The following is a 12980-nucleotide window of genomic DNA, read 5'->3' as shown; positions in this document are numbered from 1 at the left end:
GGGGCAGGTGCCACTGGAACCACCGGCACCGGAACCGCAGGAGCACCCCGTCGTCTCAACCTCTCGAATCTCGAGGTCTTGCTCTTCGATCCCGGCTTGCATCTCCGCAAACCGTAACTCCCGGCCGGGGCTCCCCGATCGGCCGGGGAGCTCGGGCAGCCTGTGGCGGGTCCTCAACACCCCGACCACGAGCCCTGCCTCGGGGACCTCTACCTCGGCCCCTAGCAGGTGGGGGAAACCGAGCTCCCTCTCCCTGATTCGACCCCACGGAGTTGCCCCGACTCCTGGTAGTCCGCCTGGCGTCCATCTAATTAGAACCGCCTGCGAAACCAAGAGTTGGCATATCAGGTCGTATTCAAGGCGAGCTTACTAATGCCGCTTAATTTGGAAATTAGAAATGAAACATGCGCCTATTCTACTGTCAGGCTACTAACATGCTTCCTAACAGGCTTTTCTTTTTCATAACTGAATAAAATAAACTACTAAAGCAATAAAGGCTTACTGAACCGTGAACCGAGCTAACTGCTGATGATGATTGTACATGTCGTGACGATCTTCGGAAGACAACACTCGCGGCTACGATACCAAATTGTAACACCCTAACTAACTTAGGCGTATTACGTGATTTTTAAACGTACTGTGCAGCTCGTTGCTAATCAACGAGGTTTATGGAAAAACGTGATTAATTAAAATTTTGCTTTTTCATTAAACTTATAAACCATTTTACAAAAAGTCTCGGGATCCCGATTTATAAAAATATTTACAAACGTTTTAACTGATTAACTTTTACATCAAAATGAAAGTCGTCTAACGACAGTTACAAAAATCTCAGCCGTGCTGTCCCGATGATCGTACGCTCCAGGCCTAACCGCCTCGACATGTACAATCTCATAAGCTCGCTCACGGTCCATCAGTAACTGCCTTGCCTTTACCTACACATGAACGTAAACTGTGAGTCGACAGACTCAGTAAGAAAAGCATAATAATATCATACATAAAACTGACTGCCGTGTCCAACACGATGCGAGTCCCGCTCTCGCCATGTCCAACATGGTACCGAGCACTACCGCCATGTCCAACATGGTACCGAGTTTTGAACGTTCGGGGGACGGTACTATTGACAAGTATCCTCCGATCGGTCGAACCGGTCATACTCCATTCGGGTCATACTCCGGCCGTACCGACGGGATAGGTCAATGATCGAACCACCAACCAAGTGTCGGCTGATCGGTCGAACCGGTCATACTCCGCCGTCGGTCATACTCCACTGTACCGACGTGACGGGGTTGGATGGTTCGAAGCCTAAATACATATCTAATGTAATCTAACGGGCTTCCTACATGCACGCTAAACATGTAATCTACATATGCATACCGTTATACTAATCTTACTCGGATTCCGATTTCGAAGTGTGCGGTCAACCCTTTGGACCGGAACTCGAAGGCCGAACGGCGGATTGCGGCTCCTAAACCATAAAAATCACAACGCTATAAGTGACACGCTAAATCACTTCCCGGACTAAAACTTGAAACTAAAAGTTTCCCTATCGATAAAAAGCATGGCAATACCCCTAAAAACCCAAAAACGAGGAAAACTAGGGTTCTGAAAAATCCCCCAACCGGCAGACCGGTTGCCCAACCGGAATTCCGGTTCTGGGAAATTCTGAACCCCCATCCGGAATTCGGGATGCTCAACCGGAATTCTGGTTCCTCGTAGGCAGCCAACTAAAAATCTCCTAACTTGACCAATTCGAACCCAATTGGTCCCAAACTTTCCAGACCTGTTCTATATGCCCCAAATAACAATTCCAAGGCATCAAACCTACCCAGAAACCACATACACAAAATATGCCATTGGAGCTCAAGCTTTGAGTTCCAAACTCAAGCTTGAGCAAAACCACCTAAACAGCAATCAAACTAGCTTAAAACCTCTTAAACTAGCATAATATAACCTCTGAAAACAAACAACAACATCCAGCAATTCACAGAAACAAAACATCACATTTTCTTTCAAAATTCATAACTTTTTAACAAAGAAACTAGAAGCTTTGAACACCCTATCTAGCATGCTTCAAACAATCCAATTATTTATCACATAAACATGCTTTGAATCACACAAATTAACCTCAAAACACAGCAGCCAAAATCAACTAAAATCATGCATGCATTCATCACTTTTCATCATTTTTTTCAATAAAAACAAGTAAGAACTTAAGCCAAGAATTACCTCAACTAATAATTACTATGATCTTGCTAAAATGACTTGAAATCAACAAGGAAATCCAGCCCTAGCTGCTCCCCAAGCTTGGCCGAACAAGAGAGGAAAAGAGAGAGCTTGTGTGTGTGTTTTTTGGAATTTTCTTTCAAAATGACTAAGTGTTGGAAAATGAGTGAAACAAATGTCATATAATACCATTTCATTAAATCCTTTTCAGCCATGCAATAATAAAATAATCCTTTATTTTTCCATTTAATAAATCACATAAGACAAAACACTAATGGGGCAAAAAGACCATTTTGCCCCTCCACCATAAAATCATGAAAATCATACTAAAGGGGTATTTTTGGGACATTCTAAATTCCCGGCCATTCCCGACATTCCCAATGTCTAAAACCCGTCCCCAAAATACTAACATACTAAATTGTGATTTCTACTGAGCCAAACGCCGCGTTCCAAAATACCGGACACCGGAAATGCGAAATATAAAAGCTACTGATAACATACTCATGCATATCTGAATTCCATAAATCAATAATAAATTATTTAAATAGCTATAAATAATTTCCTGATTAAACATAAACAGCTGCTAATTTCCAAATTAACTAAGCGGGCTTTACACAAAAAGCTTTGAAGCAGCTCTAAAACAAGAAGTATGGAGAAAAGCTATGAATGAAGAGATAAAGATGATTGAAAAGAATGAGACTTGGAAGCTTGTAGATCATCCACAAGACAAAGATACTATAGGAGCCAAGTGGGTCTACAAGACGAAACTAAACGCAGATGGTTCTATCCAAAAGCACAAACCACGATTAGTTTCGAAAGGATACTCACAATAATACGGAGTCGACTACAACGAAACATTTACTCCAGTTGCACGCCTTGACACTATTAGGGCTTTAATAGGCCTGGCCACAAAAAAGAAATGGAAGATTTTTCAATTCGACGTCAAGTCAGCATTCCTTAATGGTTATCTTGAAGAAGAAATTTATGCGGAGCAACCTCAAGGGTTCGTGGTACAAGGACAAGAAGATAAAGTCCTTAGATTGAAAAAGGCTTTATATGGCCTAAAGCAAGCTCCGTGAACCTTGTATAGCAGAATTGACAGCTACTTTATCGAGCAAGGATTAAGTAGGAGCAAGAGTGAGCCAACTCTTTACATCAAAACTCAAGGTACGAATGATACACTAATTATCTCATTATACGTTGATGATCTCATCTACACATGCAATAATGAGAAGATGATAAAGATGTTTAAAGAAGACATGATGAAAAATTTTGAGATGTCCGACCTGGGATTAATGCACTACTTTCTCGGATCGAAATAACTCAAAAAGAAGATGGGATCTTCATCTCACAAAAGAAGTATACAGAGACACTATTGAAGAAATTCAAAATATAGGGATGCAAGACTATATCAACTCCATTAGACAACAACAAAGCTCTCAAGAAGGAAGATGGCTCACCGAAAGATGATGAATCAAATTTTGAAGTCTAATTGGCAGCCTACTATATCTAACTGCTACAAGACCAGACATAATGTACGCAGTTAGTCTCCTATCAAGATTCATGCATAATCCAAGTCAAGTTCACTACGGAGCAGCAATCGAATCCTCAGATACTTGCAAGGAACAAAATTCTACGAAATATGGTACAGAATTACAAGTGACTCAAAACTTGTTGGCTACACAGATAGTGACTGGGCATGATCCATAGACGTCGACATGAAAAGCACGTCAGGATATGCCTTCACACTTGGATCAAGAATATTTTCTTGGGCATGAAAGAAGCAAGCAACTGTTGCACAAGCAGAGTACATTGCAGCAGCAATGACTAGAAGCCAAGCTATATTGGTTAAAAGAATACTAGAAGACATGGGAGAATCATAGAAGGAGGCTACAAAGATATATTGCGATAGCAAATCAGCTATAGCAATGACAAAAAATTCAGTATTTCATAGTAGAATTAAGCATATAAGCATCAAGTACCATTTCATCAGGGAAGCAGAAGAAAATAAAGAAATTGAGCTCAAACATTGCAAGACCGAAGAGCAGGTAGTAGACATATTCACAAAGGCACTACCAAGAGGTAAGTTCGAGCTACTGCAAGACACGATTGGAGTTACCGAAATGTGTACCAAGGAGGAGTATTAGAATTTGCTACATATTTCTACACAATTTACTTTAGAAATTTCTGTACACTTGTAGAAAAATTATCTAAGAACTTAAGAGAATTCTAGATTAGATTAAGTCTATAATATACTAGTTATGTTGAACTCTAGAAACATTTAGATTTGTTTGGATATAATTCTTTCTAGTAAAAGAAGGATCTAGAAGAAATAATTCTAACCCTAAAGTGTAAGGAGTGAGCAACTATAAATACCCTTTCAAGGGTTCCAAATCGTAGCCAACCCAACAACTGACATCCAAACTATTAATAAAGCTTACTACATTCTCATACAACCGTCTCTTCTAAGCCCAAACCATTCTCATATACTAAATCAACAACTACTCATCAACATCACTACTTCAATTACCATAACAATTATTAAACACTTATTTGTCATATTTACCTATTCAAATCTAAACCAATATAAATTAATCTCAAACCATCATTTAGCGGAAGAGCATTAATTTGTACACAGGATAGAGAATGGTTTGAAACACGATATAGAAAGATCAGTATACCCTGTAATTATTCATGTTTGTTTGAAAAGTTCTCATAGGATGTAAAGGTTTGTTTAATAGAATACATAACTCTCTCATTTCCAAAAAAAAAAAAAATGGAATCAAATACTTGTACAATTCCCCTTAAAAGAAAATTACTTGCCCCACAATTATTGTATACTCCTAGACATATGTACGTATGTGTACGTATCTGATTTCTTTATTTATTTTCTTATTTGAATAAGTACGTATCTGATTTTAAATTAAGTTTATTAATGAATAAGACCCCTAGCTAGGCGCTATAAACATTTTGATTTTCGTACGGGGATGTCCATATATATGCATGTACGTATGCAGTATTAATTATGGGAAAAAAAATCATGGTGGTATATTTTAAATAGAGTTGCTATTAGGCACAAGTGGTGCCTAGTACCTTCTCAACATGTCGGGTTGCGATTGACTAGCGATACTTCCTAAAAGTTATTATATTAAATTATATGAGACCCGATATTTAGTTGAACCAATAGCGATATTAAGACATAGGAAAATATTAGACACCACTAGTACTCTTTAACATTTCTCTTTTACATATATGACACATTTACTATATACTATTATAGAAATCTAATAATATATAGTATGTTAATTTAAAAGTAAAAGAAGCTAATAAGTTTCACCATATTTTGGTTTTGGTCACATCATGATCTGAAGCAATTCATGCAATAATAACGAAAAAAGTACCTATATATATTTATATATAAATCCTAGGCTGTGAACTTGTGATACATCACATAATTTTTACGTGCATAACTCTACAAACTACACATATCCTTCTACTTATGCATGCACGCTATCCATAATATAAATATATATAATTAATATCATTACGTACGACCAAGAAAACCCACGTGGTAGCTATGTGTGTCTCTAAAGTCCAATATTAAATATACAGAGAAAAAGGAATATAGAATAATCACTCTAGCTGCAAAGAAATTGAGAAGAGAAGGAAATTAAAGAAAAGCTTATGTGCATGTGAATAATGGTTACATATTTCGTAGGACAGAGATCGAGTACACTAATTAACTTCAAATAAGTTCAAATCAAAGTAGCAATAATTGCAAAATATATTATACTATTTCATGGAGAATCCACATGCAAAATGAATTATACATGAGTTACCTTTTTCTGAAACAAACAAAGTCTATATATATATGACATACATGTTTGTCATTTTTTTCGATGCTATATAAATATTTATATATATGTGGCTCTTCTCTCTCATATATATTATATACATATATAAATTGAAATTGTTTGGCTTATTTTTGAACTTTTGTGATGTCTAATAGGTCACGCAGAAGATCGAAAACAAAAAGATACAAATGTATTATTGATGCAGACAAAGAAGAGTCGTATACGAAGTCTCTGCGTGCGGCTATTGCCTTTTCCACCGTCCAACTCCAATACCCAACATATCATTTATGGGACCATATATATACATATATATATATATATATATCATATATCATTGCTACAACTCTCTCTCTATATATATAAATATGGATTTAGCCCCTTCACATGTATGTACTAGGGTTTCCCATACTTTCATGTGATTTAAATTTGTAGAAACATATATTTTTTAATTTACCACTACTAGAGAAAGGGCCTTTATCTTCGGTTTTTAGGCCAGTTTATCTTCGGATTTTAGTAAAAATCGCAACCGAAGTCATTTGAGGCGATGACATATGTTTTAAAATACCGAAGTTAAAGGTGAGGCTACGTCTTCGGTTATTATATAAAAACCGAAGATAAAAGTAACCTTCGTCTTCGGTTATTATATAAAAACCGAAGAGAAAGGTAATCTATGTCTTCGGTTTTTATATAATAACCGAAGACGTAGGTTACTTTTATCTTCAATTTTTATATATTAACCGAAGACATATGTTTCGAATATCAAAAGAGAAAATAGACCTATATCTTCGGTTATTGTTAAATATATTTTCGGTTATTATTTAAATATTTAAATATATATTAATTTTTATTAAATAATTAATTATATATTAATTTTTTTTTGAAATAATTATAAATTAATTATTAAAATAAATATTATTTCAATTATATAACAAAATTAAGTACAAAAGATATTGTAATTATATTATAACAAAGTTAAAGTATACATTACAAAATATGTTAAGTCCTTACTAATAAAAAAAATAAACAAAATAAGTATTGCCTAAAATTAAAAGTCTAAAGTTAACTAGTACAAGTATCGTGTCAATTTCGATAACCATTGATGTTGCAGTGGTAGCAACATCGTCTCCACATCGTATGTGTCCATCTTTCCAAACTGTAAAATTAAAGTGTAAATAGTTATATGTATCACTTATTTACAAGTATAGTATCCTATTTACGGGTATACATAAATGAACTAATTATAGCTTAATTACCTTTTCTCTTATAATAACGAATGAATTTAGAGCTTTCACAATGTCATTAATGTACCTAAGTACATAAAAACCACATTCAATTCCCAATGTTTGTTTTGGACACGCTGCAACGGTTACTCCTGGAAATGTTCCAAGTAACTCGTTGGAACCTCCGAGCAGTTCATATGCCCTAATTAAATTCAATTATTTATATTGATTTAATTAGCAATAGTTGGTATAAATTTATAGAAAATTAAAATTATAATTTTAAAATGAAAATTGAAAAGTACCTTTGGAGTGTGAGGTCAATAGTCATCTTAGGGCGTTTATGTCTAAGCCAAGGGTCCAAGTGAATGATCTTTCCAGCACAAACGATCTCAAGCATCCAATGACGTCTAATAAGAAATTAATAAGAAAATATTAAGTGTTAATTTAAAAAGAAGAATTAAATTATACTTAACTAGTCCTTAAATAGTACTTGTACATACTCGTAGTTCCACGGTATGAAGAACATCTGAGATTTGTTATTCATTGTATTCAACCATTCAGCCAATTTGATAACAACTTCTTGGTGGACAATTCCATCTTTGTCTGTGGCATTGAGTAGCTCTGGGTCAAAGAACTTGAAATACTCCCGCATATTCGTTAAATCCTCCCAAATGCATCTACATAAATTTATCATGGTTAAGTGTTACATTTTAATAAATGGGAAAAATATTATGTAAGACATACTTAATTCCAAAAATAATTACGTAAAACATACCTAATTCCAAAGATCATGCCTTGACATCCAATAAAATTTAAGGTTCCAACCTGCTCTACATCCTCTGATGACAAGATAATATGTGTGCGAGGTGGCATGAAGTCTGGATCAGTTGGAACTTCAACAACGCTCCACTTCCCTTTCCTCCTTATAAATTCTTCAACTAAAAAGTGGAGACATACAGGTATTTGAGCCCAGACCTCCGGCTTGAATGTTGCATTCTTGTCCACTTGATCTATCTTGACATTTGATTGTGACCCAGCCGAAGACATAGCAGGAAGAGTTGATATCTGTTTCCCTTTATTCGGTGATCTGTGAGGGGTTGCTATCTGCTTCCCCTTTGACGATGATTTATGGGTGGATGCGACATCTGGGAATATGGGAACCTGTAAAATATGAATTATAGCATCAATATACAATAAATATGCATTAATCATATATGACAATAAATAAATAATTTTTACCTTATCCAAATTTAAAATTAAATGTTTTGGCCAAGGAAGAAATGTGTCCTTTGTCTCATAGACATATCGGATATTTTCGATAGGATGAGCAATTTCAGCCTCCTCTTGAAGTTGTTCTGTAATTAAAACTCGTGCAATCCCTTCTTTATACTGCACGGTATGAATTGTTACTGGACTAACAGATTCCAGAACCACACCTTTGGCCACTATATTATGGATGTTGTCTGAACACAAAAGTACTTCGTTGTTATTAGTGGATGAGAAGTTGTACATGACAGGAGGTGTCTGATTATCATCTTCGTACCCTCCAAACTCCTGATGATCATCTAAGTGATCATCATTTTCTTCTGAGGAGTTGTCATTACCATCATCTTGTTCTTGTGCAGCATACAGTTTTTTCTTCAATTCTTCAATTTCTTTTTTGAGTTGAAGAATTTCTTGTTTTTGGGAGGATGATTCACTACATTTAGCCCTTTTCTTTCGACCAAATATCTTACTAGCCTTTGCAGTGAACCTACAAATAACAGTTGGAACACTCATTTAATAAAAAATTAAGTAAAATAAATAAAAAATAATCTAACATTAAATCAATAAAGTGGCATACCCAGCAGCTCTGACCCGGCCAGGGTGCTCAGGTGTCCCTAATGCTTGAGTCAATATGTCATTCCGACCACTGGCCAAAACTTCCCCCGAGTTTACTTTTTCCTCGAGTTCAGCCTATGCATTATGATTGATAATAGTTAATACTTTATAATAACAAGTCATATATTCATGTTATTGAATTGTGTTAGATATCACTTACTATTCTTGCGGCAATCTCCCTATCCAAGTCCGTAACTAGGACATTATTTTTCTTGCGGGATTTTAACCAAACATGATGGCGGGCTGGATCTTGAATTTTGATTTCTTTTTTCTGCAACAAACATGTAATTAATAAGGGAATATAATTGAACCCATCTAGAAATTGCGGTGTTTCTCTCCTCTCAAGCATCCACGATTTATCCATACCGCAAATTTAAAATAAATTCCTAACAAGTAAATTTGTAATAACTTAAATCAAAATATTAATCTAAATTCTACCGAAATTTCGGCAGCATAACAACTATAAATCGGACGTTCCCGAAAAAAATTAACCACAAAATCAAAACATATAACAATCCACAACAAAAAAAATTAAATTCCACCCATCCGACCGCAGTACATGTATTCGCAGAACCTACTTCACTACGGATGAATATTTAAGATATTCAAACTCCTCTAACATGTTTATTAATAATTAATTAAAAGATAGAAAAATTATATATACCTCTAGCTCAAAACTTGGAAAAAATCGTGTTCTCTTTCTAATTTAGATTCTTGATGCTTAACCACTCTCCTTCCAATTTAGATTCTTGATGCTTAACCCCAAAACCTACAAATAAATACAATTAAAAAGAATGTTAATAATAACATTGGCCATGAATAGATAACATGATTGTATTTTAACTACAAGGCAATTAACTTCCATGAAAACTAGAGCCAATTCCAGTCATTATCCTTTTTAGTTGGCATACACAACTAATCATAAACTCAAAAATTAAGATCATTTCACTTTATTATACTCATCTTTTCTTATCAATTAAAGGTCAAATTTATGAAGAAAATAAGAAAGAAAAACAGTCTGCACCATAAGACCACTCATATATATTAAGGCTAGCTCAAAAAATTATAACTATTTCTCTGTCATGATTATATTGTCTATAATCATAATCAATAACAAATTAAATATATAATTAATGAATCAAATACAATATATAGCTAAAGAAATATAGCACTTTCTATTGATGATTGGCCATGTGACCATAACAATTTGATAAAGGTAAAGAGGGGACCATTGACCATAAGATATTTATTGGATTGGGTTCGTATAATTCAATGAGTGCTGAAGGACACATATGAATATCAATGAGTTTATTATTATATCCATATTGCAAGTAAGTGGCCGACCACAACACTTAAAAACACAACAAAAAGACTAGTCTTTTTATTCTTTATTATTTTAAGGTGTCTAAACGTGTATGCTTGCCATGTGGGGATGATGACAAAAGCTGCTATATTTCATCCAATTCTAATAGCTTTTTTTTTAATAAGAAAAATGCAGTTATTAGTTATACCATAACTTCTAGAGAGAGTCTTCTAAACCTAAAAAAGAACAAAACAGAGATCATCATTCCATTTTTTTTTTGTTTGGCTTCCATTGCCAATTATTTGTAGCCACACAATTAATAAAAAAATATGATTTGTTGACATATTTAAGTAGGTATGAACAAAGATTAATAATTTATAAAGACTATAGTAATATTATTCTATTGACAAAAGATATGGCAAATTGGCGATGCCATTGCCAAGGGGGAATCAGGTCCTTTGTTTATTCACTAATAAAGTGGCCATGTTACTAATAATTTGAAAGTAAACACATCAATACAATTAATGACAAAAATAGACAGTTAAAGGTTTTTTTATTGACAGAGGGGGTTTTATTTGTTTTTCTATAAATACGTTTTTGTTTCTATAAACAATACCATACATTAAAAGTACTCCTTAAAGACTTGGTGTTTTTTGTCCTTGACTTGGAAGTTGGAACTTACAATGGGTTCTGGTTCAAGTCCAGGAATTACACACAAAGTAATGCAAACATTTTGTATGAAAGACCAGAAAGAGGAAACGAATCACAAGAAGATCCAAGGAGAAGTTGTTTTAATGAAGAAGAACATAATTATACCTTTAAAAACAAAAAAACTCACACAACAGTGACAACACATAATCTAAACAACAAAATTTGTTTCTTTTTTCCTTTTTTAAGGAAAATAAGAAAATTGAATAGAAATGTGGGGGCTAAACAAACTGTGGGATTGTTTGTACACTGATTATTTAGAGGGAAAAAGGGAAGAAATGAAATAAGTAGCAAAATATGAATAGGAGAAAGTAAAGAGAGAGGTTGATACGATGATGTCATAGTGAGTGACCAAAAGCAAAGAAAAGAAGTAAATAAGGTGAGTTTGAAGAGTTCACATGCACTGTGTTGTTTGTCCTGTGCTCCTCCAAATATATGAAAGATTAAATAAGGATTTGACCAACACATAACGACAAAACCATTTCATTCCCAATATTTGATTATCTTTGTTTGTTCCCTTTAAATCATAAGAAAATATTCTTGACTTTTCTACTTTTTTTCAAATTCAAAACGATAGCTACACCACACACACACATATATATTCCTCTCCCTCTCTCTCTTCCCACCTCAATATATATATATATAAGTTTATATATTTATTTTTCTCATGTCAGAGTGATAAAATTTGTCACATATATATATACAAACACACACATCAGTTTTGAAATGCTCTGTGTAAGAGGCGCATCCACACCTACATATATCCTATTAGAGGAAAAACAAAAACAAAAAACAAATGGGGAATCGAAACAGATCACAAAATCCAGAAATCTGAAATGGGGTTTTGATTACTAAAGTCACCTAAATTGGCAATGACATGATTAAATCGACTATAAAAATTAATAAGGAACACAGTACAAAGAAATTCGTATCATACTTACTATTCAAAGAAAATTGGAGACTTGTTGGAGATGAAGATTGAAAATGAAGGGTTGAGTCTTGCAGCTCATCACAGATTATGGTGCTGGGCAATCATAATAGAAAATCACAAAAACAATGTCACAAATAAGCTAGCTGCATTGGCTCATCACAGATTCATAATAGAAAATCAAACCGACAAACCATAGGAAAAACACGAACCTTCAAAGACTCAATAGCTTATCTCTCGGCCAACACCCCTTTCCTCTCCAACCAGCTGTCAAAGAGAGTAACTGAAGGGTCGCCGTCGTCGTCGAAGAGAGAAACTGAAGGTCGTCCTTGCCGTCGTACTCGTCGGGGGTGGCTGTAGTGATCGGAGAGAGCTATAGATGGTCGTGGGTTTTGAGGGTTTGAGCAAGAGGGTTGTGGGTTTTGAGGGTCGTGCGTAAGTCGTGGGTTAAGGGTTTCGACAAAAGGGCTGAGGGTGTATGTAATAAACTGGGCGGGTGCACACCTTTGTCTTCGGTAAGTAACAAATTACCGAAAACAAAGGGCTCCACGTGGAGCCCTTTGTTTTCGGTAATTTGTGACTTACCGAAGACAAAGGTCCTCCAAAATCCTCCCTTCCTAATTTACACAATAAAACCCTTTTTGACTTCGCTTATTAACAAAGACCGAAAATATAATAAAAATTTCACTAAATAAGCGATGATAGGTGCATTAAAATAGTTTTATCTTCGGATTTTTAATTTATTAAAGGAAAAAAACGAAAATAAAAGATATGTTTGTAGTAGTGTACATATATATATTTATATTGTAGTGAAGACTCCACTCTTATGATGATATATATTTTCCTTTTGACCCAAATGATCT

The 12980-nt window shown here is 34.8% G+C and overlaps 1 protein-coding gene across 2 annotated transcripts; it reads right to left on the bottom strand.

Moving 5' to 3' along the window:
• Positions 1-7016: 7016 nt before the first annotated feature.
• On the bottom strand, positions 7017-12609 carry LOC115699781 (uncharacterized). 2 transcript variants are annotated; one of them, XM_061115623.1, is made up of 11 exons: positions 12330-12609; positions 12127-12213; positions 9843-9947; positions 9339-9449; positions 9141-9253; positions 8537-9050; positions 8073-8458; positions 7798-7974; positions 7600-7704; positions 7331-7499; positions 7017-7230 (listed from the first exon to the last, which is right to left on the bottom strand). In XM_061115623.1, exons 6-11 carry the CDS (start codon positions 8807-8809, stop codon positions 7141-7143), a joined length of 1200 nt encoding a protein of 399 aa, XP_060971606.1. In that variant the 5' UTR covers positions 8810-9050; positions 9141-9253; positions 9339-9449; positions 9843-9947; positions 12127-12213; positions 12330-12609; the 3' UTR covers positions 7017-7140. The 2 variants fall into 2 exon arrangements, with proteins under 2 accessions (XP_060971606.1, XP_060971605.1); XM_061115622.1 differs by having other exon boundaries at positions 12131-12213.
• Between the last annotated feature and the right edge of the window lie 371 nt (positions 12610-12980).

The sequence above is a fragment of the Cannabis sativa genome, chromosome 5 (genome assembly GCF_029168945.1).
Source record: "Cannabis sativa cultivar Pink pepper isolate KNU-18-1 chromosome 5, ASM2916894v1, whole genome shotgun sequence".
NCBI classification, from domain to species: Eukaryota; Viridiplantae; Streptophyta; class Magnoliopsida; order Rosales; family Cannabaceae; genus Cannabis; species Cannabis sativa.
Note: the sequence above shows the minus strand (reverse complement) of the source record. Positions and strands in the feature narration are given on the sequence as shown.

What these genes read in the sequence shown, in the direction of transcription:
- LOC115699781 (XM_061115623.1), bottom strand. Translation starts at nt 8,809, where the DNA reads ATGTACAACTTCTCATCCACTAATAACAACGAAGTACTTTTGTGTTCA. An exon ending in ATTGACCTCACACTCCAAAG is followed by an intron (nt 7,500 to 7,599) that starts GTACTTTTCAAT and finishes GAATTTAATTAG; the next exon opens with GGCATATGAACTGCTCGGAG. An exon ending in TCGTTATTATAAGAGAAAAG is followed by an intron (nt 7,231 to 7,330) that starts GTAATTAAGCTA and finishes TTAATTTTACAG; the next exon opens with TTTGGAAAGATGGACACATA.